The sequence below is a fragment of the Limanda limanda genome, chromosome 16 (genome assembly GCF_963576545.1).
Source record: "Limanda limanda chromosome 16, fLimLim1.1, whole genome shotgun sequence".
Classification (NCBI taxonomy): domain Eukaryota; kingdom Metazoa; phylum Chordata; class Actinopteri; order Pleuronectiformes; family Pleuronectidae; genus Limanda; species Limanda limanda.
The window spans coordinates 17,314,748-17,341,225 of NC_083651.1; the positions used below are offsets into that span (position 1 = coordinate 17,314,748).

The following is a 26,478-nucleotide window of genomic DNA, read 5'->3' on the forward strand; positions in this document are numbered from 1 at the left end:
CCGTTTCATCTAATTGAACTCGGAGCTCTTTAATTGCATTAAAATTAGAGATAATTTACTGAATTGATTGAATTGAAGACTGAGAGAGATTCGCTCCATGTCTTCCTTTTCCTGTGGGTCTTCCAATCAGGTCATCCTCCCCGTTTTTTCCTCGGACATCAGAAATCTTACACCTTGGTTTTGATTTTTAATCATCACAGATAATTGCATCCGCATCATTGAACCCCAGTGGATGATCGTGAAGATTAAAGAGAAATACAGTGCAGCAGAAGGGAATATTCATTAAAAATGCTTAGGTGTCTGATATTGCTGTACCAAAATAAACCTTTCCCCTCGGAGGAGAGAAGCAAAGAGGAAAGATGCAAATGCCTCGTGCTCGCTGTTTCCAGTCGTATATGATTCATGACAGTTCCATGTCAAACGAGCATTATATTGTAGTGGTTGCATACAGTATCTCCCCAGGGAAAATATATGCATGGATCTGTCTTCAGAATTATACACACTACATCTACAATGTGCTGCAGTATATTTTTTTATATACATATTTCATCGTTTCAGTGTTTCTTATTACCAAGTAATCTGTCCAGTGTGTTTGTGTGTGTGTGTGTGTGTGTGTGTGTGTGTGTGGTGTGTGTGTGTGTGTGTGTGTGTGTGTGTGTGTGTGTGTGTGTGTGTGTGTGTGTGTGTGTGTGTGTGTGTGTGGGAGTGAGTGATACATGACAACATGTGTGTTCATTAGCTCGGAGGTGGAATTTCTCTTTGCTGGCTGCCCTCCAGACAGATAGTGGAGCTGTGGAGACTGTTTACACCCACAAAGGTGCCAGCCAGACACAGCACAAAGACAAGGGTCTTCTCTGATGCATAATACAAACCCTCAAAACTGCTGCTACCAAGAACACAATGACTTGAAGGGTCATGTTTGATTAAACTCTAAATGTTCCTGTATCACCGACCTGATGCTCACAGGAAAGGTCTGAGCCTTTTTATTTATCCTTTTTGGCCACTGAAGCAATAGAGTATTTCATTTCATAGGTAAGTTACCTTAACAGCATTTGACAGGAAAACCAGAGAGCGATTTCCTGATAAGTACAGTGATGTGGGGAAGAGGGGCAGCAGTCCGTCTCCTGTGGCACACCAGTTTCCATGGTAACATGGAAATCACAGACGGGATGACTGAAAAGAGGTAATCACATCCATTGAGCGCTGCCAGAAAATGACACCAGTCAAATAAACTGCACCTTTGAAAACTTGTCAGGGATGACGGCAAGAGCTGAAGATTCTTTTATTTTTCCACATCTTGACCACATCTGTTTAGTCTCGCCCAGAAATATAGATAAGATGCTGTCACTGGGTCTTTAGAAGGAGACAAAGTTTAATCCTCTAGGGTGTTATACTGTACAGGTTTTTAGTGTTTGTAAAAGGTCGTCAAAGTTTAGTCTGTACGAGGAAAGCGATGTGATTTCCATAAGAAGAAGTAGAACCCAAATTAGAATTCTGAACTGAGCATAATATGTCTTCTTTACGGATATACTACTAAGAATTAATAACAAATATTATTATTAGGGCCAGAGTGCTGACAGTGCAATGACCCATATTGTTCTTATTATTATTTTACACATGATTTTATCTAAAGGTTTTCAGGGACATTGCAAAAACACAATCACAAGCATATTTACAAATTTACTCATCGTCTTCCAAGCTACACAGAGCAGAAAAGTCCAGAGTTTACGCTTCAGTTCTTTTTTTACAATTGTTCCACCGAAACAAATACCTTTGATATCAATGTTTAAATGCGACTAATGAGTAAGCATCTCTCAGACAAGTGTGTTTCCTTCAATCCATGAGATTCAGTGATGTCTGCTGCAGCAACAAGATACAACAGTCGCTGTTTATTTCATCCTAAATGATTCATCTCCAGACTGATCAGCAGGGTCAAAGCTATCTGAGATGGTGTTCCTTTTTATTAGTCAGCCTCAGATTTTAATTGGAGGCATTTTAATTATTCATGAAGGTATAAAACTGCTTCATGCTGGGTAAAAGTTCAGTGACGGAGCCATTTGAATGTCAGCTGGCATTAGACCGGCACTGAATAAAGGATCTATAACAATGTTTTGCGACGCCTCCGAGAGCCATTTCCACTGGAGGAAAAGAAAAAAGGTATATTTCTAATGACCTCGGTGGGGAAACTCCTGCCGTTAGCAATAGCCTCTAAGAAAGATTTACATTCTTCCTAATTAAGTATGAGTTTGATGGCTGCTGGGGGTAATGTCAGTTGTGATCCTAATTTCCTTTAACAGAGTTAATATCCTAAACTTGTAGTAATATTTCCAGCATTTTGACTTAACATTATGCCTGCATGTGCATACAGTATGATCCACAAATATGATCTCTACGTATGTATCAGGACTCATATAGTGGAATAACGATATAAAACTGATCCCTCCGTGGCTTTGTGATGAATCAGCATATGGCGAAGCAAGCCACGCAGGCAGTGCCTTCCTGTCAAATGACTTTGTAACCTATTTGTAGGTGGAAGCACATGGTGTTTGTGCCCGAGAGACTGCAGCTGCATCCATCCGAGACCTTGCACTAGTTCCCTGGCAGTGGTGACGCAGGGAACACATGCTGCAGTATACCTGACCCTGACCCCAAAATAACCCTGCCGCTGAATTAGGGTCAAATCTTTAAAACAAGGCTTTATTACTTCATTGACAATGGAAAACAGAATACAATACAATTGCCTAATATCTCCTGCCCATAAAAGATTTGGCCAAATCTGTTGATTTTGGAAAATAAATGCACTTTCCATGAGACAGCTGGGACCCAGGGGGAAGAGTGGGTCCTCCATCCAATCTCCCCCACTCAGCAGGCTGTCCTGTCCTTGGGCAGGATAGTATGAAATGATATATGAAAGAGAAAGTGCTGCACATAGAGTGTGTGAATAGGTGAAATGCGAACTGTACTTTGAAGCTACATGAGTCGACTTGAGACAAGCCAAATAGAATCAGACTGTTTACTCTGGCACAGAAACGGGTAATAATTGTGTTTATCACTATAGTTTCTAATGGTCTTATTGTATATTTTCATTGAATTATACAGTTGCTGTTTTTGGGCAGAAAAAAATCACGTTTTCCATAAAAAATGAAAAGGTACATTTTGTATTTATTTGCATGTTTTGTTTCATCGAAAGCAATCTGAAATTAAATATTTAATAACAACACAAATGATTTGTTGATGGATCAATCAACCATCTAAAATGCTAAAAAGCATAGATTTAGCATTTTACAAATAGTAATGTGGAGAAACGTGTTTTCACACCCCTTTTTTTCTCCCTACACGTGATAGGTTTATTTCTAATCGAGACTAAGGGGCAAAGAACTGACCTCTGGCAGATTAAATTATTTTGTGAAGTCTCATATTAAGCCAAAAGTGCAGGGTGGCTTTTTTTTTTTTTTTTTGCTCACTGAGGGCAGATGGTGGAGGGTGTGTGCAGTGGCATATGGGGTTAGGCAAAGCGGCAGTGGCAGCAATAGAACTAGTGTTTTGCACTAGTGGATTACTCTAAGGGACTGGGTAGTAATGGTTTATATGGACAATGAGTAAGCCCCCGCGATTGTACTCTGTGCGCATATGTGTATGTGCCACAGCAGCAGGGACAGTAGAAGGGGTGAGAGAGAAGGAGGGAGACAAAGAGGGCGGTACTGCCGTGAGACCTGGATTAGGCTCTGGACAGTGAACGCTGCTGCGGCTGCCACTGTTTTTCAAATCGCTCTGAATTCAAAGAGATTAAGTGGAATGAATGACTGGCTGACTGATTGACTGACAGACTTAATGAATGATTTACCGACTGAATGCATGAATGAATGCATGAATGAATGCATGAATAAATGATTAATCGAATGATTGAATGAGCACACCTCTGCCAAGGCCCAACAGTCCCTTTTTGAAACCACATTTAAATTAGATTCAGATCTTCATTTGAATCTCCACCAAACTGCACACAAATATTATTCCTGTACACACCTGGACCCTTTACATTAAGATGCATGTATTATTCTTTGAGAAATCAAGAAACATTTTGAAAAACAAATTGATAAAGAAAGAGGAAAAAGATAATTCACAGATCCGCATCTTGATCCAGATCTGCACCGGAATTTGACAGGTTCTGCTTTGGGTCACCCACATGATATGCAGAGCAACCAGACAGTATCAAGAAAGTGTCAATAAGCTGTAGCCCCGTACTGTAAATAAACAGATGCCCCATGATTTTTGTAAGAATTGCTTTTACTTTAATGTGACGTGACAGCAACAGCACTTTTACATAAGTCTGCTTTTTACTTCCCCCCTCCACTCAGCGGAACTCAACAGTGAAACAGTAGAACAGGGCAGGTAGGGATTCACCTTTGTTGCTAAGGAGATGGATGTGTGCTGGCACAGAGCTCTGGATCTGGGTGTTCCTCCGTCACCAAAGCGTTGTCCTCCCGTGTGAAATCACTCAAAGCTGTAACTATTGTAACCTGACAGGCCAATTACTAGTCCTGCGGCCGCTGAGTGATGAATGCCGTCCTCTCATTCACTCGCGGGCACATAAACCTGTCTCTAGCGAGAGATTAATGCGCCTTTACATCTTGTTTGAGTCGTGTCATTTGAAGATAAAAGATCAGGTACCAAGTCATCAGAGTAGATGCTCTCTTGACAACAGCATAATAGGATGTACGCCACGCTGCAGGTTTGAGGTTTCACTCACTTGATTTAATTCCACGTTGCTAACTGGAGTGCAGTGCGCTCATCAGATTCCTGACCTCGACTTATGTCCTCTTTACTTTAAATTGAACAACAGTCATATCAGATATGAACACTGCATCATTCACGACTCTTCTCACATTCATAAATACAATTATTGATTGAAGCAATAATTAATGAAGGATTAAAGCTTACACCGCTGCTCTTTTGTCTCCGCTACATGAGATGGTGGATACAATTGTGGTTGTGCCTTTAATTATGTTTTTCCCAAGGGCACACAGCTCTCTGTGGGATACAATTCTTGTGCTCAGCTCTCAGTAAGTGTGACCCCTCACCCACACTTTGCTCTTACCAGTCAGCATATATGCCAGTATTAATCAAGGATGTTTCCAGAAGTAAGATGCACAAAAGAACTATGTTTCTCCCATTAGACACAGCACTGTTATTGCTATAGTCATAGTATTGATAATAGTGAGTATTTTATTTCTTCACCTGGAAGCCGGCGACCAGTTTATCCTCATGTGAACATGAAAAAAACTCTTTTGGGACACGCATGACCTGATGTTGTCTTGAATATATGTTTTCAGAAACTGGAAGATTTTACCCTTAAATAATTTACCTCAGACATGCCCTACAGCTATTCAACTACAGAAGAGAGTTTGAGGAAAAAACCACTATCTCCTAACTTAATTATTAGTGAGTAATGGCTCTCCTCTGAAAGGTCCAACTGTAGCTGTGTTGTGAGTAATGGACACAAGCTTCAGATTGGCCTAATGCAACCGTGATTTAATAGTAAAGCTGACAAAGCACTGTGGCCTGGAGAGGTCTGCCTCAATTGGTACATGGGGAAAAACAAAAGATCATCCAACATGTTACGTCAGAAAAATTAGCAATCCAAGCATTTTTCTTTTTAGTCTCATGTTTTTAAAGAGCACTACGAAACAAGAGAACATATATAAGGCCACATGTTTATGCCCCAATGATCTAAATGTAGGCCAATGAAACCAAAGAAAAAAAAATCAAATCACCCTGAAGGGCAGAGCTGCAGCTCCACACAGGCTCCCAGGAAGTACAGTTCAGTGTCAGATAACAATGGTGCCTTTTATCCCAGCATATAATGATGCACCCTGCCAGTTTCAATAACACCAAAATGCATCACATATTTGGTGGTAATTGGTTAAAAGCAAGTACAGAGGTATACACAAGACTTTTGATAGTTAGGAAATGTGTATGATCTTTGCTTGACATGATCATGCTTGTATCTGTGCATCCATTCAGGGGTCAGATGCTTATAATCCCACTGTGGCTTTGCACCGTGCATACGTTTGAATGTTTTCCCCCCGCAGCATTCACAGATCAGCTCAGTTTTTTTCTGCTTCTCGTGCATCCATTCATGATAATCCCCATGAGGAACATGTGTGTGTGAGTGTGAGTGTGTGTCTGTGAGAAAGAGAGCGAGAGAGAGAGAGAGAGGGAGGAAAAAGAGAGTAGTGACTACACATCAGGAAACAAAAACAACTTTACGGAACATGTGACTGAAGCTGCAGGACCATGGACAGCGCCGCAGTAAAAACTCACTCATTTTACTCTGAGTTTGACTGTGAAATGTTTTGAGGATCCTCTATCAAAAATAGCCATCCATTCATCTATTTTTTGCTGATAATTAAGTGTCAGGTTGCAGTATCAGTAGGCAAAGCAAGGTAGTCCAGGTGTTCTTCTCCCTAGCAACAGGTTTCAGCTCCTCCTGGGGTATCCAGAGGTGTTTCCAGATCAGTTGAGACATATGTGATCTCTCCAGTGTGCTCTGGGTCTATCCTGGGGCAGCTTTCTGCCAGTGGGTCACTCTCTCATCTCTACAAGTGTCTGGTAAATCACTTGCTTTTCTAGTGATGCCATGAACAAGACTCTGAGATACTTTAACTACTTCACCTAGGACAGAATCCTGGAGGAAACAATGGTGTTAGACTTTGAGGTGCTGACCCTCATTCCAGCCCCTTCAAACTGAGCTCCAAACTGCCCCTGTGCATATTGAAGGTCATGGTATGATAAAGCCATCAGAACCACATTATCCACAAATAGCAGAGAATACTACCTTCTGAGTCCCAAAAAAATGGCTGAGACCTTTGTTAAAAAGAGATTTACCATTCTGCCGCTCTGCTAACACTGTCATCAACCTCGACGTAGCACTGAAGGGGTGTCAGCCAAAGCAGCCCTACCCTGTCCATCTCAGGAAGAATCTCAGTGACTCCTGGCACCGACCTACCACTGTGGAGCTTTACCTCCATTAGTGACCTCTGCCATGGATATGGATGAAGCTTCCCCTGATTCTTCTGACTCTACCCCCTGCCTTATAGGTCATGAGCTCATGCCCATTTGTTGCTCCAGGAAAAGTCTGAGCCAACCAGGCCTGAAAGTTTTCCTTCTTTAGCTTGATTGCTTCCTTCACCACTGTTGACCACCAGCAGGATCTCAAGTTACCACAATGACTGGTACCAGCCACATTCACAATGGTTGCACATGGCCCACTCTGATTGCACATCCCTACCTCCCCCAGTGGAAAAGTCCTTCTGGGTGTGGGGTTTAAAGACCTCACAACAACCAGATGAAAAGCAATTTTTAAAACTACCTCACCTTGCCCGGATTAGGGAAACTGGGCCACACTCCTGGAGCCAATGCTAGAGAAAAGCATCTATTGAGTGAGTGGATAGCAACACAAGTCATCAAAATATTTGTTCTGTATCTTATATGAAACAGTGTACCAAGATCTCCAATTTGGCAATTTATAAATATATTTATAATACTGAAGGATATGAATACCAGAACTTTTCAGGTGTTGCTCCATTAGCACTTATATCCCTGAGAATCAACAGTCCAACAGTGTTAACCCCTGGGCAGCTTTCAGCTGATTGATTTGGATGACTAAACCTGAGGGTTGATTCCCTGCAACTCTAATTGAGCCCTGATGCTAAATCTGTTAGTTCCAGCACACACGCTCAGAGAGCTGAATGGGTCCTCCTGTCACGATGGACCAAAAACAAGCCATTCAATGCTATTTTCTCCAGAGTTAGTGAACAATTCCAGTACAAACTCTGTGAATAAGACCAAATCAGAGCTCAAACACTTTAGGTGGGAAATTGCATATGTATGTCATTCACAAGGGTTGGTGCAGCAGCAGGGCAACAGTGACAATAAGCTTACACTGAGCAATAGTTTTAGTTTTAATGTCCAAGGCCCTCTGCAGTATTCATGTTAACTACTTATACACATAGCAGAACAGATGCATAATTAACTGAACAATCGGTGCCACTATTTAATTCTCGACACAGTTTTAGAAAAAGGTGATTGGTGCTGAACGATGTTTATACGAAATATCCATAAACACATTTCATATATCTAATCTGGATTTCCTTCATCACCTGAAGTCCTCGTGACAATCCTCTTTAGCACCATGGAAAGCATATTTGAAAATGTCCGAGCAGTTATATGCCTGAACCGACATTTCAATCAACCTGTCTCTTCTAATAATACGTCATTAAGGGCTATTGTGTAGGAAATGATAGTGTGGGATTTTGGAATGTCTGTGCACCAAAACTAAAACCGTTATGTACAGTCGGTATACACCAACCCAGTCCTGGGATAATGTTGGTTCAGGTAAAATGTGTGTGTGTGTGTGCGTGCTATTTGACAAACACGCTTATCTCACTAGATCAAATAGAAGTGTTGAATTTTGTTTTATACAACTTAGATCAGTAGCTGAAAAACATCAAAAGGCCTCATCTATTTTTAATATCTACACTAGCAGATGATGTAGAATCCACTCATTAAAACTTGAGGAACGCCTTGTTAAACACAGATGACTCATTCACAATTTGCACAGATGACGTTTCATCATCTGAGCTGATCCAACCTTGCATTCAAGATAACATACAATATTGCTTAAATGTATTATGCCCATCTATCATTGAGCAGATCTTTAATTAAAATAAATGAGAAATATGGATTCCACAGGAGTTCAAGACCAAAAATAATCTTTTTTGCTATTTTAAGGTACATGACAAGATCAATCCATCATATTTTGTCTCAGCACGAAGCCTGGAAATTGGGAAAAATAACGATGTCTGGCTTTCTCCTAAGGTCACAAGATCCACCCACCTCAAACTCTGATTCAGTGACCAATCTTAGAGCCAAAATACTGTAAAACCCCTTCAACCATAAAGAGAGTTTTAAACCAGATTTCTTCCCGGTGAACACACAGGTCGTACAGCTCGAGGAACTTGAGGAGATATTGAATTTGACTAAAAAGTGTATCTGATTAAAATCCCTTATCCCTCCTTTAACAGCTATGATTGTTGATAAGATATGTTCATTATTAGGCTATTCATCATTTAAGATGATAATAACAGTCAACTTATACATCGTCAAAGCAGTGACTCAATAGAGCTTTAATAGAAGCTACAGTCAAGAAATTTGTAAATAATTTAGTTTAGTACCATGTAAGGTTTAAAAAGTGTTTATTCTTTGCTTGAAACCTGTTTTCCTTGATTACACGCACGTATTTTACCACATAACAATAAATATATGTCCACTTTTTATTAAATATACCAAACACTCTTTTTCACGAATGCACTGATAGATAACAAAACTGGAACCATGCTTTAATTTTTTGATACTAATGTAGAGTCTATATGTCATTTCACTCCCAACTGAAAGAGTCCTCACATTGTGGTGGAAAAACACATAGGCTGTGTTTTGTTCTCGGCTTGTTTATCAAATATACAATTCCAGATGAGCGCATATTCTGACAACAGCGTCGGCGCACACAAAGGCTGCATGGGACTTATCTCTGTACCAGGGGTGGGGGGGGGGACTAAGCCCCTCGGGAGCCACGTCCCTCCCCTTGGCATTTCACCCAGTGTCCGCTGTGCGCGCCCGGCACAGCAGCACCACAGCCGAGGACGTGAGGATCGCATCCATCTACAACTCTGCGGAACGCGCAATGCTCTGCGACCTGAACGGGAGCCGAGCGGTCCTCCACGTTTCCGTGCGTCCTGGCGAGGAGGTGTCCACACGCTCAGGCTCACAGGCGGGCTGAAGGAACGAGGAACTCCCCGGTGAAGTAAGAAGGTCATTGAAAGTGGAGAGACGTCGAGCTCGAGCATGGTCCGTGGCGAAGGAAGCATCACCCACAGCCCGCTGTATCTGTAACTTGGGGGTTTTACTCGTGAAAGCGCTTTCATCTGGAGATCGCGGGATTTTCTCTGCGTAAACATGCCTGTGAGAAGAGGTCACGTTGCGCCACAAAACACATTCCTTGGATTAATTATCCGGAAATTCGAGGGGCAGAGTAAGTATCTTGTTTGTGTACAATTTGTTTTGCCGGATAAGAGAATACTACAAAGTAAATTTGTTATCACTGAGCCAAAACATTGTGAATTAATTCAAGAGCATGCTGAAATGAAACAGTTCCTTTCATAAGAATTCAAACAAAAGACAAGCTCAGTTGTGGAGGTTTTAATATGAAGTTTGGTGAATAGGCTGATTATCTTAGAGGTGACAATGAAGTCATTCATCTTCTTGAACTGATTGGATTTATTCATTGGCTAACCCTAACCCTAGGGTCAGAAAGGTCAGATGGCTGTACACACACTGCGTATACTGTCTTCCTTTCTTTGCAGATCGGAAATTTCTGATCGCCAATGCCAGGGTGGAGAACTGTGCAATCATATACTGCAACGATGGCTTCTGCGAGATGACGGGCTTCTCCAGATCGGACATCATGCAGAAGCCGTGCACCTGTGACTTCCTGCATGGTGACCTGACGGACAAAGAGGCCATCAGCCTGGTCTCCCAGGCCGTGCTGGGGTCCGAGGAGCGCAAGGTGGAGATCACCTACTACCGCAAGGATGGTAAGTCAGCCAACTTGGCTCAGCAGTGTGGCTGTCACAGCATGTGCACCAGGAGCCAAGAGGGGTCTTTTGTTACATTTTGTTTCCAAAGAGAGCGCACACTGCTCTCCTCACTGTGTCCAGCTCACAATGTGGCCTGTCAGTCTGATACTAACCAGCCAGAGTCAATTACTGTAGAAGATGCACAGCACACATTACTCCGAGAGAAATCCAGTCAGGGCAGCCAGCTCTGAAATAGCTTATTTTATGTGCGTTTATAGCAGAACTCCACATTCAAACCATAATTCATTACAAACTGTGGACGATCTACGATGTTCTAAATCCGGTGCCATAAAGGGAGCCATAGTTCACACAGAGGCCAATTAAATGTCTAAATATAATTATTGTATTGCTTCATTGAATATATCGTCAAACAAATGTCCTTTTCATAGTTAGTATTATTAGCAAGTGACTATTTTTGACAGAACAGGGGCCAATCAAATTTCAACTGGGGCCAGTGCACCCCCTAGCTCCACCTCTGGATCCGCCCCTGATTGAATGTTTCTTATTCCTGCTTCATATTCAGTGTTAGGCAACTTTGGGAAAATGCTAATGTGTGCAGTACAGATGAGATCTCACTGTGTGTCAAATACAGGAATAAATTGCTCCGTATGAGAACACTGTGAGTCACTGAGGTAGACGTGAAGGACACATCTTTCTGGTGCCTGCCTTGAGCAGCATCGTGTGCCTGGATGACAATAGGAAGAAAAAAATTGGGCTGCCAAATATGACGGTGTGCAATTCTTCATAGTTTCGGATTCAACAGAGAGCTGGAAACAGAAATAGGATGAAGCAGAAGTTGCTAGGTCAGGCGATAACAGGATGATGGACAGTGTGAGAGACAGTGGAGCTCACCTGCTGCCTTTGCACAGTTAATGCTTCCTGACTTTACTGTCAATACAACTGCGTCACATCTTTCAGAGAAAACGGTGTATTGGAAGATCCATGGTGCATTTAGCCATGTGGCATAGGTGTCCAGAAGCTTTAGATTAGGCAGTGGATCAATGCACTAATCTGTAAAATTGCAGTTCATGTGATAGGGTCAGGCTTTGCCAGCTTTGCATAAAAAAAACTAAAAAAAAACGCTCTTCCTTTTAATGCTGGACTGGTGCTTGTCATGCTTTTTTTTTGGCCAATCCTCGTCCTGGTATGAATGGTGTTCTGCAAAGGCAGCAATCAGAGAGTCAGAGAGAATTAATACGATGTTACCGCTCAGTGGTTTAAATCCCTGGATTTGACCACCTCCTGCCATGCTCTCACATGAGCTTTTATGGTCAGCATGACATCGCTGTGCAGAGTCAATCCGAAGGCGCTCTTCCTGTAGAGCAGGACATCAAGTACATGCTTTCCCCCTTTTAGTTTGTACCAGTTTTGCACCAAGTGAAGCCAGCATATATTTGTGTGTATTATTGGGAACTTGTATTCTGATGACGAGTGAAGCCTGTGCAAACAGCAGTACTGTATGTAAAGAGTCTAAGCCTGTAAAAAGAGAGACATGATATTTTATTTAATCATAAGGAGCTAGGGTTTTAATTTTTAATTGTGAGTTTGATTAGTTTCTAGGCCATGGATACATGTTTAATCTACTATCAGCAGCCATCAGTTTAGCCTTTTCTTTTTTCTTTTTTTCTTTTTTGCTACTCATGAAGAAACCAACAGCCAGCTGCTACACTGCTAAAATAGATTTTGTCAAGAACTTTCAAGACAATTACACAAAACACTCTAGGGTCTGTTTGCGAGAGCACGAATAGCTTAGTTTTTTTAAGGCAACTTAATTTATTTCCCCATCCTCCTCCCTTCTTGCACACAGCTGCCGCCCTCCCTCTGAACGTCATGTGCCTGTAATGTTCAAAAGCGCGTCGAATGAAAAGTACAGAAACCTTCCAACATAATCTTTGCTCCCCGTCTCTTTCTCAATCCTTCGCGGTGTGCATCATGGCTTCGAGACGCAACTCCTAATACTCCTCAGAGGAATTTATAGTGAGCGCGTGTGCTCATGAATAAAGATGTCAGCGTTGACAGTGCAGTGACTGGGAATGAGCGGCTTACAGGGTAAATGCATTAAACTGGGAGGCAGCACACACTCCACATGCTCCCACTGCTATTGAGGAATGAAAGGTTCATGGCATCCTTGAGAGAGATGGCCCTATCGATTCAAGTCACTTGACAAATTGAAGTTGATGGGCGGAAAGTGGATAGATTCCATGTCCTCCTCTCCTAACTGTATTTCAAGTTATCCGTCCTCATGTAAATGCTTAATCCTTTGTATTTAAGCCCTCCATTTAACATGGACCTACTGTATATCAGAAACCACACAAGCATGTTGGAAAAGAAAACAAAGTAAACCAGCCGCAGCTTCTCTGTTGTTCCCGCACAGGATGCAGCCGCTCTATATGTTTGTTTCGAATTATGTGTACATTGTGTGAAGGAATGACGTTGGTTTATTTTTGTTTTTCTCGTCCCTGGAATGACAACATTGGGAAATCCTCAAAAGTAAAGTTAGGGTTTGAGGAGGTTGGGTGACATCAGGAGAAACAAAGCTTTTACTCTTTTCACTGAAAAGGCAAAAAGTTAAGCTGCTTATGCGTATGCTTGGATATTAAAAGGAGTTGAACAATGGGGACTGCGGGAGCGCTGCAGCGGCTCAAGGGCATGTTCTTTTAATTTCTGTGCTTCCCTCTTATGTGATTGACAGGGATGGGTTTTTTAACGCGCGCATTCTCCGACGATGATACATAATCAATGAGATAAATGCTTTCCCTTGATGGCTTTGTAAAGCTATCCTATTCCCCGGGGTGTAATAATACTTTGTACCTGAATGAGTCTTAACAATAGGAAGCTGACACCGTGCAGCGGAGAGAAGTTAAATGGATAATGGCTACATAACAGCGGCAGCTTAGCTAACCGAACGGAATGATCTGGGCCATGTGGTATGCGGGGGTGCAGGGTTTCATAGGTGACTCCCCACCGAGGGGACTGAAGGGGCGAGTACCCCTGCTGAGGCTTTGCTGGCGGGGGACACAGAGTACCTTCAGTGCACAGGTGCTGCAGGACGTTTGGATGACTTGCATCCATGAGCACATCCATTTTTCATCAGTGTCTGCCCCCTTCGGTGTCTCGTTGTATGAAGTGAAGCACATTGAGGGCTTTGCTGATCAGGTTTCATGGACTATGTAAAGCATGGTTAATATACTGTACCTTGAGCTCATTCCAAGGAGAAGAAATTCATATTTTACTCTTTATTATTGCAAAATTTCCATATGTATTTATACATATGGGTACATTTTGACCATTGCTTCCAATAAAAAGAATATGGACCTGTTTTACTGATAGTGTTGAGGAGCAGATGGAGCTTCAAACACAGGAAACAATACCGGTCTCACTTAGCATTGGATAGTGATGTTTATCCATGGGCTATTTTCATCTGATGGGATGTTTCTACCGGAGGTGTTAATCTTATATTCCTCCCCATACCATCTGTGTTTTTCTCCCTGAAGTTATAAATCTATGCAATCTTAAACTTTTATCAACCATTGGATCCCATTGCCAACATTTTCTGCCTCATTAAAATGGAATAAAAGACCGCGCAGCAAAATATGATGAACATTATTAATTGATAAATGTAAACACAAATGAAATGTAGTTTGAGCCAGAGCTGCTAGCGATCCCTGATGGCTCCGGAGACATTGATTGAAGATGAAATTAGGCCAGGCTGCGTAGCTCAGAGCCGTCTTTACTGAGGCGAGATACCGCCACGAGCCCAAGGACTCTAAACAAAGGGCTAGCTTGCATGGCCTCTCCCTACATGCCCCGGTCCTGATTGGCTATGCCCCAGTTACGTTGTGTATTGGCTTAAGCAGAATAGCCTTAAAAGAGAAACATGTCAGATTACATTATACAAGACCTACTACCAGGCAGTGGTCTGCGGCTGTGCTGTTTAAAAGCTGCGGTTGTGGATAGTACATTTGTTGGAAAATAAAAAAACAAAAATCAGCGCTTAAAAAATAATTCTCATGTTTCCCCCTGAAGCAGCTTATGCAGATTAATAAGAAGCCTCAATACATCCAAATCAAAGAGTGAGGTTCAAGTAAGAAAGAGGTACCTCTCTTTGAAATGAGATTAAAAGACGTATAGTGGTATCAAAAATATATATAAACACAACTATGTATTTGTGCATCTTTAAGAAGTCTCAGGTTTCACCACAACTGTCCGGCTCACCTGCCGTCATTGTAATAGCGTCCAAAGGGTCACTTGATTAAGCACTAATGTTTAAATAATGGATGAACGAAATGGAATCTACATTAATGAAGTTTCCAACATGAAAAGGGAGCTAGTCTTAATGCTCCGTCCATTCATTCAAGCAGGTGTAAATAACATTTCTTGGCTCACAGGGAAACACTCTGCGTAAAGGTCAGGGACGGAATGAACAACCGCTCTTTCAACACACCACTTTACTGTCAACGATGTTAACCGTGTCCGGCAGCTACGGCCGCTGTGTTATTATGTTGTGCAGAGTTGAGTGTCGGAGGAGAATGGGAAGGCTGGGAGCCTGTTACGTGCTTCAGCTGTGAAGAGAGGGTTAAAAGAGCCGCGGATAGAAGATAATGAAGCAAACTGTCTCGCTGTTTTGACAATGCACTTGTTACTTTGAAGACAAAAAGACACATTCACCTATTAGAAAATATATACTGCTACATAAACAAATCACATCTGGACGCATCGTTAGGTGTTGGATAGTTAGCTGTTAGTGTTATATATGATATCTTTTTGTACAAGCTCAATTAGGCCTGTCATGGTAACTATTTTTGTTAGACGATATTTTTCCCCCGAGAAAATAATGGTGATAAATGATAATCTTGTCATTTTAAGACCTTTGTGTGCCCGACAGTCTCAGCATCCAGAGTTGTTCAATCCATGAATGTAGAAAGTCTGTTTCAGTCTTCCACACAAGCAAAACACAATTCAGTTCAATCCAGTTGGATCAAGGCTAAAACGGTCTAACCGCGGATCTGTTCAAACCAACAACTCAGGAACATAAAGAGAAAGAGAAGCTCTGACTCTCCTCTCCGACTGCTTCTCAGTAGCAGTACTGTAGTAGTAGTCATAGTAGTAGTCGTAGTAGTTGTAGTAGTAGTAGTAGTAGTAGTAGTAGAAGTACTGCTGCCTACTAGTCACTTCCGTAGACTGGTTCAGAATACGTGGGGCTGTGGTCGGGGATTGTCATTAGATTATTGATTGATTGTGGGTGTGGCTGTGGCAAACATGAACAAATTAACTCTCTGATAGATGATGTGATCAATGAACAAACGGGCAATATCGAGGTCACCAAAAAATTATCGTGGTCATGTCAATACATTGCACTATACCGTAATTACCACAATTGCATTTTTGTTACTTCTTTGGCCGTGTTTCTTTTATTTATGATTTGTAATATGTTTCTTTATGCTGAATATGTTTTACCTGCAAGACTCAAAGAATCATACATATAAGGGTAAAGCACACACTCTTGGACAGTCTCTACCCAAAGACAATGAAACATTTTTCTGTGATATAACAAACACATTGAAGTATACTGAGGTCTTTAATTAAGGTGCGGAGCAAATTAACAATAACTACATAGAGCAAAAACTAAAAAATATGTCATTCTTTAGGACATGAACAGAGTAAGGAAGTAGCAGGAATTCAAACACCTCCTTTTTTACGGAATACCACAAAATAAAAGGAATTGGCTTAAAATACACTGTCAGATAAAAAGATAAAAAGAGAAATGAAACAGGCAGTGTTGATAAAGGTGTAAGGGTATTCCCTGCTGAGGTTTTACATTTTTTATACTATTACTGGTTAATATAACTATACTGTTTTCATTTAGTATAAAACATATACTGATATATCAGAATGTATGTTTTTCTCACTTTTACATATAATATAATATCAAATAATATTTATGTGCACCAAATGTAGTACATAGTATCACAAGTGCTTTTAAATAGATCAAATTCCAAGAATATGCCTCAGTTCAAATGAAACAGACCATAGCTTGTTATAAAAGGGTCTGACAATGTTCTTATTGTGACACTTTAGCTGGGAAGTTATCCAAGCGTCACATATTTAGAAAATGGGATCTGCCCGTGAGTGCAGTGTTTGGTCACAACAGGGTTTGTTTTTCTTTTTGTAGTAGCTATGTTAGGTAATGGTATTTAAGTTCACATAATTTGCCCAACCGAAATGTCGTCAGCAAACTATTTGGACAGAAAAGGAGAAGAATAACACAGTTGTTCCAAATCAATAGCCAGTTCTTCTCCAGGTCATGAGTAGCTCTGCTGATCCCATGGTTCACTGCCACTGCCTTTAGGTAGAGAACAAAAAAGCTCTCACTGTTTTATTCATAAAACGTTCCGCTTGTTTAGCAGGGTAAGAGCTCTGTGGGAAAGGACATGAGATTCCTAAATCATAACGTGATTAGAACGGCGTCAAGTTTAGAGCAAAACAGTCTCTGCTGATTTGTAGCCTTTTTGTTATTCTTTCATCCATGTTGGTAGAGGTGACTTTGAGCAGGAGACCAGCTGAGAAGGGACCTCCATGACTTAGCCCTTAAGCATGACCATTGTCTTCCCATCTGGTAAGGTAGCTCCAGCCCAGAAATATTTCTGCTGAATTTACCTTCTTGGCTGCACACGGAGCACGGTTCTGTGCACACGATGTCTGTTGCTATTAAAAAATACAATGTGCACCATGTCGCTCCTGATTTAGATATTTCAAATTAAGCATTTTGTATTTTCTTTGTAAATTCACATACAGAGGTGTCAGCTGCTAAGTTCCATCACATTTGTGTTAGGTGGCTGTAAAACACAGGATGTTTTCTTAATTATTCTGTAAAGAACAAAATAATGTACATGTAAGACTGCAAAATAAAGTGAGGAAAGCATCTTAAAATGTTTTAATCATGTGCTCACTGCTGCGTTCAGACAACTAGAGCATTCATATTTAATGCTTGGATTATTGCTTTTCTCATAAAACTTTAGAAAACACGTGACATGGTTGAGCAATGGAGTAAAGAGGACGTCTGCAGGCATTGTGCATCAGGAAGGAGCAGATTTCCACATCAATAACTACACATAAGTAACACTACTCTACTTTGCCCCGTGTAAGGTCTAAAGCCACATGATAGGGAAGTGTGATGTTTTGTTGCTTATAGGTTTCCAATACACTCACTTAGGGGACCTGGGGTTATGGATTATACTGACCACGAGTGTTGCAGCTTCAACTTCCACCGGGGAACTCTGTCTCTGCTTCGGTTCTTATCATCCACCATTGTCTGTATTAATAAGTAAATAAGCCACATTTTAAAATGTATTACAAACACTATTTGTCCATGTTGGTCCAGTTGGATTCCAACATTTGTTTCCCATTAGATGTGTCTTCTTCCTGTGAGTATATTCCCCATAGCCAATAATCATGAATGTTATTTTGGAGCATTTTAATTTCCACAAAAGTCGACACTGAACATTTCCCTCGCTGACTTTTTCTCTTCACTCTGAAAAATGAGCACACTGTTAAATAAAACCCATCAAACTTAAAAACTAAAAGTGTTCCATTTCCTAGAAAGGACGATGTAGATTTAGATGAAGGATTTCTCGGAATTGCGGGAAAGTGCTTTTTATGAAAAAGGGGATTTTCTGGGCAAGAACTCGCAGTTCCCCTGCTCTCTAAGCACCAATCTCCTGCTTTACAACATAACATCACCAGGCTCCCATGAAACCAGACAAGATGGGTGTGTGATGCTATCATCCACATACAGCATCTAATCACATGATACTGTTAAATTACTGATTTCTTTTCCTATATTCTCAAATAGCGACTTACACTTTTTCCACGTTTTCCATTGTATTAAAATCACAATAGGATATTGTCGACGGTGACAATGCGGGCACAACTTCTGGTGGATCTGATGCCGAAATCCTTCCAACAGAACTCTGGCATGTTGAGGCAGAGCACGCTTGTTATATTTAGTCAGACAGCAAGTCTACTGCTAATGAATGCTGCTGGCAGGGTGTCTGTGAGCCCTGAGGAGATTACAGTGAACACTAGTAATATGTGTCCTCTGTGAGTACGAGCAACACAACAAGCCTGACAGTGAGACGGGCGGACCTACACAGGGTGACAGAGACACCGCCTCAGTGTGAGACACTCCCATTTTAAAGGCCAGCGCCATGTGACAAATACCATCAGCTTTACCATCCTCTCTGCAATCAGTTACACTTTTTAAATACATACGTTGATGTATTTTTTTGATTATGTGCTGAAAACGGTCAGTCAGCTGTGCAGTATTATTATTATTTGGCAGTTTTGCCCGCAGGCATCGAGATCTTTTGCTAACACAGCTATTACCAGCACTTCTAATAAATGGTGAGATCCGGGGCTCGAGAGTAAGTTTAGTTCATTTGTTCATTTCTGCTCCAGTGCCTCACACGCCGATCAGGTGATTATTCCTGCGAGCATATCACAGTCTGCTAAATTGGCAGAAATTTGTCCTGCGCTCTTTCATCTATTCTATTAAACCTCGCCGTCCACACTAGCCACTGTGGCCCTTGCATCCTATTCATCCGACTTGAAGAACTTAATCCTTTTCATGCCACACAGGGCGCATTAAAATACACATAAACATTGCTTGCGTATGCCTATAAATATGCATGCAACCCACACAACCACATACGCACACGGGTAAACTTTGTTTAACCCCAGGGATTGCTTATATTATCTCAACTATTTCATTTCTTCTGACACGCAGGCATTGACCTTTAAATCAGATCAACTTCTCGTCCATTTTCCCCGGCGTTCATGTGAAACCCTGAGGTGTCAGCCATTTTTAGATCCAATTTAAATGACAATAATTATGAAAATACTTCTTATTACATTTCCATAATGTTCCTTCTATCATTTTATTTTGAAAACAGTTAAGACATCCATCCATTTAGAGATGCCCAGGAAGGATGTGTGATTCAGCTCTTTGACACTGACACTTTGTCTCTGTTTCAGGTACTGACTTTCAGTGTAACACCCACATAATCCCAGTGAAGAATGAGGAGGGCCTGGTGATGATGTTCATCCTAAATTTTGACTACGTTCTGGATGAAGGAAGTGACAGCTCCACGGAGAAGATAAGCCCCACCTCCCCAACGAAGTCAGACCAAAGTGAGTATTCAATGAACCGTTGTCTCTTTACCATCGCACAGTGGAAACAGCATTGATGTGGAGCATAATAACTGGATTTGGTTTTGTCTGTGGGAAAAGCTGCTTTTACTCAAAGCAAATTCACAACATGTTGCCGTGCCAAATATCACGCCTGCCATCATGGCTGTGCTGTCTTTATCTTGTTGTTTTTTCCAAATTAAATGTGTGCATGCTTTGTGAGATGTCAACACTCCTAAAACAGCTCACTCCGTTAAAGGGCAGTTATGTAAATGGAGACTGTAACTGAGATGATTCATTAAAATAGCCCTCTACATCTGTTAAACACTAATTAAGCAGTGGAGCGTTTGATTCGGTTCCATGTCATGCTCGGTGGAACTTCCTAACAAGTTGCCCATTTTCATTATTCTCAAAAGCAGAGCACTACAATGGAGTTTTACACGTACAGCAGTAAAATAGTTGTGTGCCTCCCGGCCGAACTTACATAACCTTATTTTGCTGAAAATGTAGAAGTCCTTATCTCTTTAATGTCTTTTTGTAGAGCAGCATATACTGTGCTCCTCATTTGTATTTGGATGTGTGTCAGGAGGTGTAAATGTCAGCGAGACTTTCCTGCTCCTCCCTGATTGGAGGCACTCAGCATCTCGTCCCTGACTGGAGCTCAGCTATCCACTTCACTCAGCATGAATTCCTCCGAGGCGCTGACATTCGGCTTGTGCAGTACTGTGTGTATTTAAGCGCGTGTGTGCGTGCATATGCATTGACGTGTGAATACTTCTATGTGTGCCTGTATGTGTGCGTGTATGTGTGTATTCGAGTGCCCGTGTCTGTTGCTAACATTGCTAATCAGAGTTGATTGCTTGTGACCATGCTTCAGCGAGGGGAGATGCGGGTAGATGGATAGATAAACATATGATGTGACTTCAGATAAGACAATGTCTTGACTACATGCACACATCACACTTTAAGCATGACCTTACCGTTGTCTTTGTCTCTGAGCAGCCCTCAGATAACAGCAGGGCAGGGATTCCATGCTGTTCTTGGTTTAACTCGGGATCAGAGACTGATCCTAATAATCTTACATTAAAGCTGCATGCTGTCAAAGAAGAGGATCCATAGATATTGTCTTTCATATTGGCCATTTTCATTGCCATATATTCACTATATCATCAAATGTGTATGAACAAAACATTAACAGCATTTAAACCATAACAGGATAAAAAATGTTGGCACTAGCACCCAATGCAATTAGCACCCAATGCAATTCCTCCCAGGTTATCACGCTGTAAAAAGTAGAGCGACAGAATCATACCATTAGCACAGGAACCCCTTTGATTCTTAGTGTTACACCTGAAATAATGAGGGAGCATACTTTCAAATGGTCTGGTCCCATATTTGCCCGGAAGGCATTAACCATCACAACACTGATCCGGCTAGAGATTAATCCCACTTTCCCCAAGCTGCCGTCAAGAACAGCCCGCTCAGCAAATATATTTCAATGCAGGGACAACCCTTTAAAGTGTTAATGGTACGTTCATCTATAGCAAGAAAGCTGGATTCCGAAAGAGTATATTTATGCTGGAGAGTAAATTAAGAAATTTGACACTGATCAATGTTTTTTTTCAACTCGTTCCTCTATATTGAAGCTCCTCACCCTTTCCTTGCGTTCCTGTCTAATAGACACATCACTATGTGTTTCACACCCAGCATCCAAACTAAAGACCATAGAGCTAAATACAGGCACAACATTATGTCTCCAAGCTAAAAGGCCGAATGTGAAAGAGGTAACTTTAACTGCAGCTTTGTACTGACGGAGTATATTGACAACCATGAGGACGGAAAAGCTAGATCAACAATATGTGGAATTCAAGGTCGGCAACAACACCACATGTCAACAACTCAGCCCCACCTATGACGAACACAGTTGCGACTCGTCCATCCAGTGGCCACATTATTTAAAGAGGGATTGCACCCACCTGAGCACCCATAGGCAGGTGTGTTGACACATTCTTATCTTGACACAGTGGAAAAGTGACTGCACATTTGACCAACCAAAAAACCCCGGTTTGAAGTCACATGGTGCAGTATTTCACTGGTATTGTATCAAAATAACAATATGTACATACACACTTTAGGCAGAAGGACAATGTGTGTTCAATCTGCTGGTTACACAGTTTCCAATTTCCATTTGCAAGGGCACATCACTTTTAACGGTAATGGGAGATGGCACTCTGATTGATTTATTGCATGTTGTGTCCAGACTACACCCATCATTTATTAAGTACAAGCCTTCTGAACCATGCGCCTGACGTCTCAACCTTGTCAGTGCCCTTAAACTAGCAAAAATGGATTTGGGCATGCTAAATGCACCTGAGCTTAAGATGATGTGTGTAGATTGTTAAAACCAAGTTCCGTCCCTGGATTTGTGGCACATATGTGGCTAAATATAAATGTTTCTTATGATTGTCCTTATCATGATAGACATTTATAAAATTGCTATCCATTTAAAAGGAAATTGGCATAACAAAATGTGGGTACTGTAAGTTTGTTTAGTAAAATGTAAATGTACTGTTATGGTACCATAGTATATGTTGTATATGGACATGCTGTATGCGTTCTGGTGAGGGCTTAAATCTTGTTTCTGTAAGCTACTCTAACAACCAAATCCATCTTAGTAATTTGACATGAGCTCGATTTTGTTTTTTTTTCAAGAGCATTCTCAGTGCAGAAGACACATGGTCTACCTGCAGAGAAGAGCCAGGGGGGGTTTGTCCATATCTCCTGCCAGCGCAGGATGTCATTAGGGTTCCTCTCCAGGAAACTCTTTGAGTCTCACGGCTCTATAGTTGTCACATCAGCACATTTGGCCAGGGAATGGAAACAGATGGCTGTGTAAGGAGGGTGCTGAGCGATGGGTGCCACGCGAGTGAGGGTTCACTTTCACTCTCTTGCTATTGTTAATGAGCCAAAACTTTCGCTCTGTCCCGAGAGGTCGGTAACATTTGCCGCTGTGTCCATTCTGAAGATGCCGCTGTGCACAAAGAAAGTCCGGGTTTCTGTCTCAAATCAATGAGGCAGAGAAAAGCCAACTGCACAATCTGCTCCTCCTCAACCTCGTGAGCACTGAAGGGATATATTTGCTTCAATTCGGCCAAATCAATGGTTTTTCACTTCGCCTGCATTTGAAAGTTTAGTGTGAAATTAAACATTTAGTGAGAGAACACAACAGATGCTGCAGTCAACTAATATTTTGATGATTAAAATATGTGAAGAAGATGAAATTGTAGCGGGAATTAACAGACTTTTATGACAGCGTAGGACCTTTGAGTGAGTTTATTGTTTGTGAGTCAGGTAAAGCGAGGATTATAAATTGTCAGTCCAATAAGATATTCTCCTTAAGGAATGAGTCATAATAATCAGCCCTTTTTCATTTGGATGCACTGCTATTATGAGCTTTACTAAATTCATTTTTATCATATCAGTTCCGACAAATCTCTGATGTAATTTTCCCTTTTCCCCTCGTGTGTTTTTAGCTGAAAAAGTCCTTTCCGTAATTACATACTTTAGGGATGCATCAATTTTTCAGTGTTGTTCACTCAACAACGCTTCACATAATTTCTTTTTCAACTTTTAGGGACGAGCAGATTCTTCCGCTTCCGCCAGGCCGCTTTGAGCCTAATGAACACTAAGCAGTCTCTTCCGCAAGAGGACCCAGACGCTGTGATGGTGGACTCGCCCAAAGAGAACGAGCACTCGGTGGCCCTGCAGAACCTCCCCTCACCTGCCAAGAGCGTTTGCAGTCCCATCGAGGCCAACGACACGCACGCCCTCATAAGCTCCAGCCGCCATTCTTCCCAGGCGAGCGTCGGTCCGGAGCCACTGGACCATTCATCCCCTAAACTCCTCTGGGAGAAGCTGTACCAGGTGGAGGCGCACCAGTCCACCACCTCCCTGTCCAACACCTTCCCCAGAGGCAGCATCAGCAGCATCAGGCGAGCCTCGTCTGTCCACGAAATTGAGGCCTATAGCTCCAATTCCAAAGGCGTTTTCAGGGATCGACATTCGAATGAAGGTATTTAAACAAAAATAAATCTGCTCACAATCTGTGGTTAGTGGAGCAACACATCACATTAAGTCCAATTTTCCAGTAGACGGCAGATCATTACTATCACAACCATGATATGACACTGGGAACTACAATCTGATTACAGATAACTTTGCTCCTAAGATTTATTTCTCTATGTGGATAAGCTTATTAAAATGTTCATCCTTTACTTTCTCTGTCCTCACAGACACTGTGAGAGGAAATCATGCATTTCCGCCAAAGATATAATTGCTCTGTGTTGTTTTGGACCATGACATTCAAACACAAACACAGACAATCAGCACAAATGCTCCTCATAGATTCCACTCCTGTTTCTGACATTTTTAATGGCCTCAGCGCACTTAATAATGTGAAATGATTGTATACTCAGACCATTGTAGTGGTTTCGTCATCATGAAAGGAAGCTTCACATCTGAAAAGCATTTAACTTTACCTGCATGAACACATGCCTTTATTATGTGATATCATAGTTCCAAGCTTCACTTGCCATAAAGCATAGAGTGTTTGTTGGAAGATACTTCAAGGTTACAGAAAAGGTCAAAAGGTTGCTTTTAGGATAATGTGAAAATGTGAATTTCACTAAACCAGGTTATTTTAAAGATTCAGATTTATTTTTCACTTCCATATTAAATTTCCCAGCATATGTGTTTGTAAATGCCATAGTCCAGGTCAGGGTGCAGGTATACAATAATAAAAAATACCATAAAATTAAAGGAGAGCAGTCTTAAAACTTACCCTCATTTTTAACATGAGCCAGCTGAGCTGTAGTCCATTCAATTTCAGAGAAAACTAAGCTGAACATCTGTGTAGTTCCTCCACTATTAAAAAGCATATGCAAAAGTACAGTGGATCTATCTATCTAACTTTTGTCACATCAATAAAACACAGAAGATAAGGTTTTAAAATCTGTTTATTCATGCAGTTGTTTAAGTTTATAACTGCTAAATGATAAGATGTTTTTATATTTTTACCTTTCCATTTTCACAACCTGGGTTTTACTGTATAATTAAACTGTGCATCAATGTATTAGGTTAAGACATCAATGAGATAAATAGGCAATCTGACAGCATGTAGTTAAACTAACCAAGATATGATCCCTTATGTGACTGCTCTCTGTTTTGAAACCACCAGGCCCTTTTAATCACGTGAAGTCCAGCCGGCTTGGCTCTACTTCTGATTCGAACATCAACAAGTACAGCACCATCCACAAGATCCCCCTGATTGCACTCAACTTCTCTGAGGGGGCCGACAAAAAGACTCACTCTCCGCCAACATCAGAGAAAACCATCATAGCACCAAAGGTCAAAGACAGAACTCACAACGTCACGGAAAAAGTCACACAGGTGAGTGGGGAGGTTTTACACTTTTCGTCATGTCTTCTTTCCTGTGACATCTGCAGGGGTGCACAAAGGCTAATCAGCTCCCATTAAGACAAACTGGGCTTCATTATCCAGTAGTCCTTGGTTGTGTATTTTACTTAGCACCGTTTGCAGTGTTTGTGGGTAAGCTGGCAAAAGGACAATGTCCTCATGACTGCGCTAATGTCTGCTTATGTTGTCACTGGCTGCAGTGCCTCCAAGGAAGGCTGGGAGATAGCGTGGCACTCATTCACAGCACATCTGTGCCAGTGAAATGTCTTGCTGGCTGTCTGTGTCCTGCCCTCATCAGCAGTGGAGCGGTGACATTAAAAAACAGGAGGAGAGGGTAATTGCAGATAAAGCTGGGATAATATCGAGAGAGGAAAAAAGGTCAAATTCACACCCATCAACATCAGATAGGGATTAAAGGAAAGAATGCTTGATAATGAAAGTGCATGTTTATAACAGCTCAGTGGACAGGACTCAGTTTTCTTGCTCAAGGACAATTCAGCAGGCCCAATGCCGTATAATATGGCCGAAGGGATATCTTGGAGCAGAATTCCCTGGTTGACTGGAGGAGCAACACGGCTGCTGCCAACTTAGCAAGGACAGGAAGGAGTGCAGATGCAGAATTCATCACTGTCTCAAATTTAACCTACAAAAAAATACCCACGATTCATCAAGTTAAATGAAGTAGAAAGGTCTTGTGTTCCGTTCTTCATTTTAATTGTTAGGCGAAAAAACAGAATGTGCACTAATATGCCGTGTGTAGGTGACACCGTGACACAACAACAACACTGCTTATGAGCAACAAGGCACAAGAGAGGCACAGAAACCGTTCACCTTCATAAATGAAGACGAACCATCATGGTGATTAAATAGTCTTCTTCCCAGCTGACTTTGGTTTTGGAGTTTGCAGCCACCGCTGAGATGTGAACACTGCATCCACTTCCTGACTGCTAGCATGGGGAAATCTATAATTCATGCGCTGAAGATAGGGGATGTGCAGAATAGAAAGACCCACCACCCTCACTCCTGCTCTGTTTTCTGCCATAAGAGAGCCTCTCTGCCTTTGTCTTTCGCTGCTTGTTAAGCCCAAATCAGGGGACAGCTCGGCCTCCCCTGGCACACTGAATAA

General features: G+C 41.6%; 1 protein-coding gene across 1 annotated transcript in view; it reads left to right on the plus strand.

Moving 5' to 3' along the window:
• The first annotated feature begins 10,011 nt into the window (after positions 1-10,011).
• LOC133021713 (potassium voltage-gated channel subfamily H member 7-like) overlaps positions 10,012-26,478 on the plus strand; it is a 34,861-nt gene continuing 18,394 nt past the window's right edge. Inside the window, exons 1-5 of the mRNA XM_061088676.1 lie at positions 10,012-10,087; positions 10,419-10,649; positions 19,725-19,880; positions 23,512-23,949; positions 25,114-25,325. Of these exons, the coding sequence (XP_060944659.1) occupies positions 10,012-10,087; positions 10,419-10,649; positions 19,725-19,880; positions 23,512-23,949; positions 25,114-25,325 (1,113 nt within the window). The remainder of the gene's footprint in view (positions 10,088-10,418; positions 10,650-19,724; positions 19,881-23,511; positions 23,950-25,113; positions 25,326-26,478) is intronic.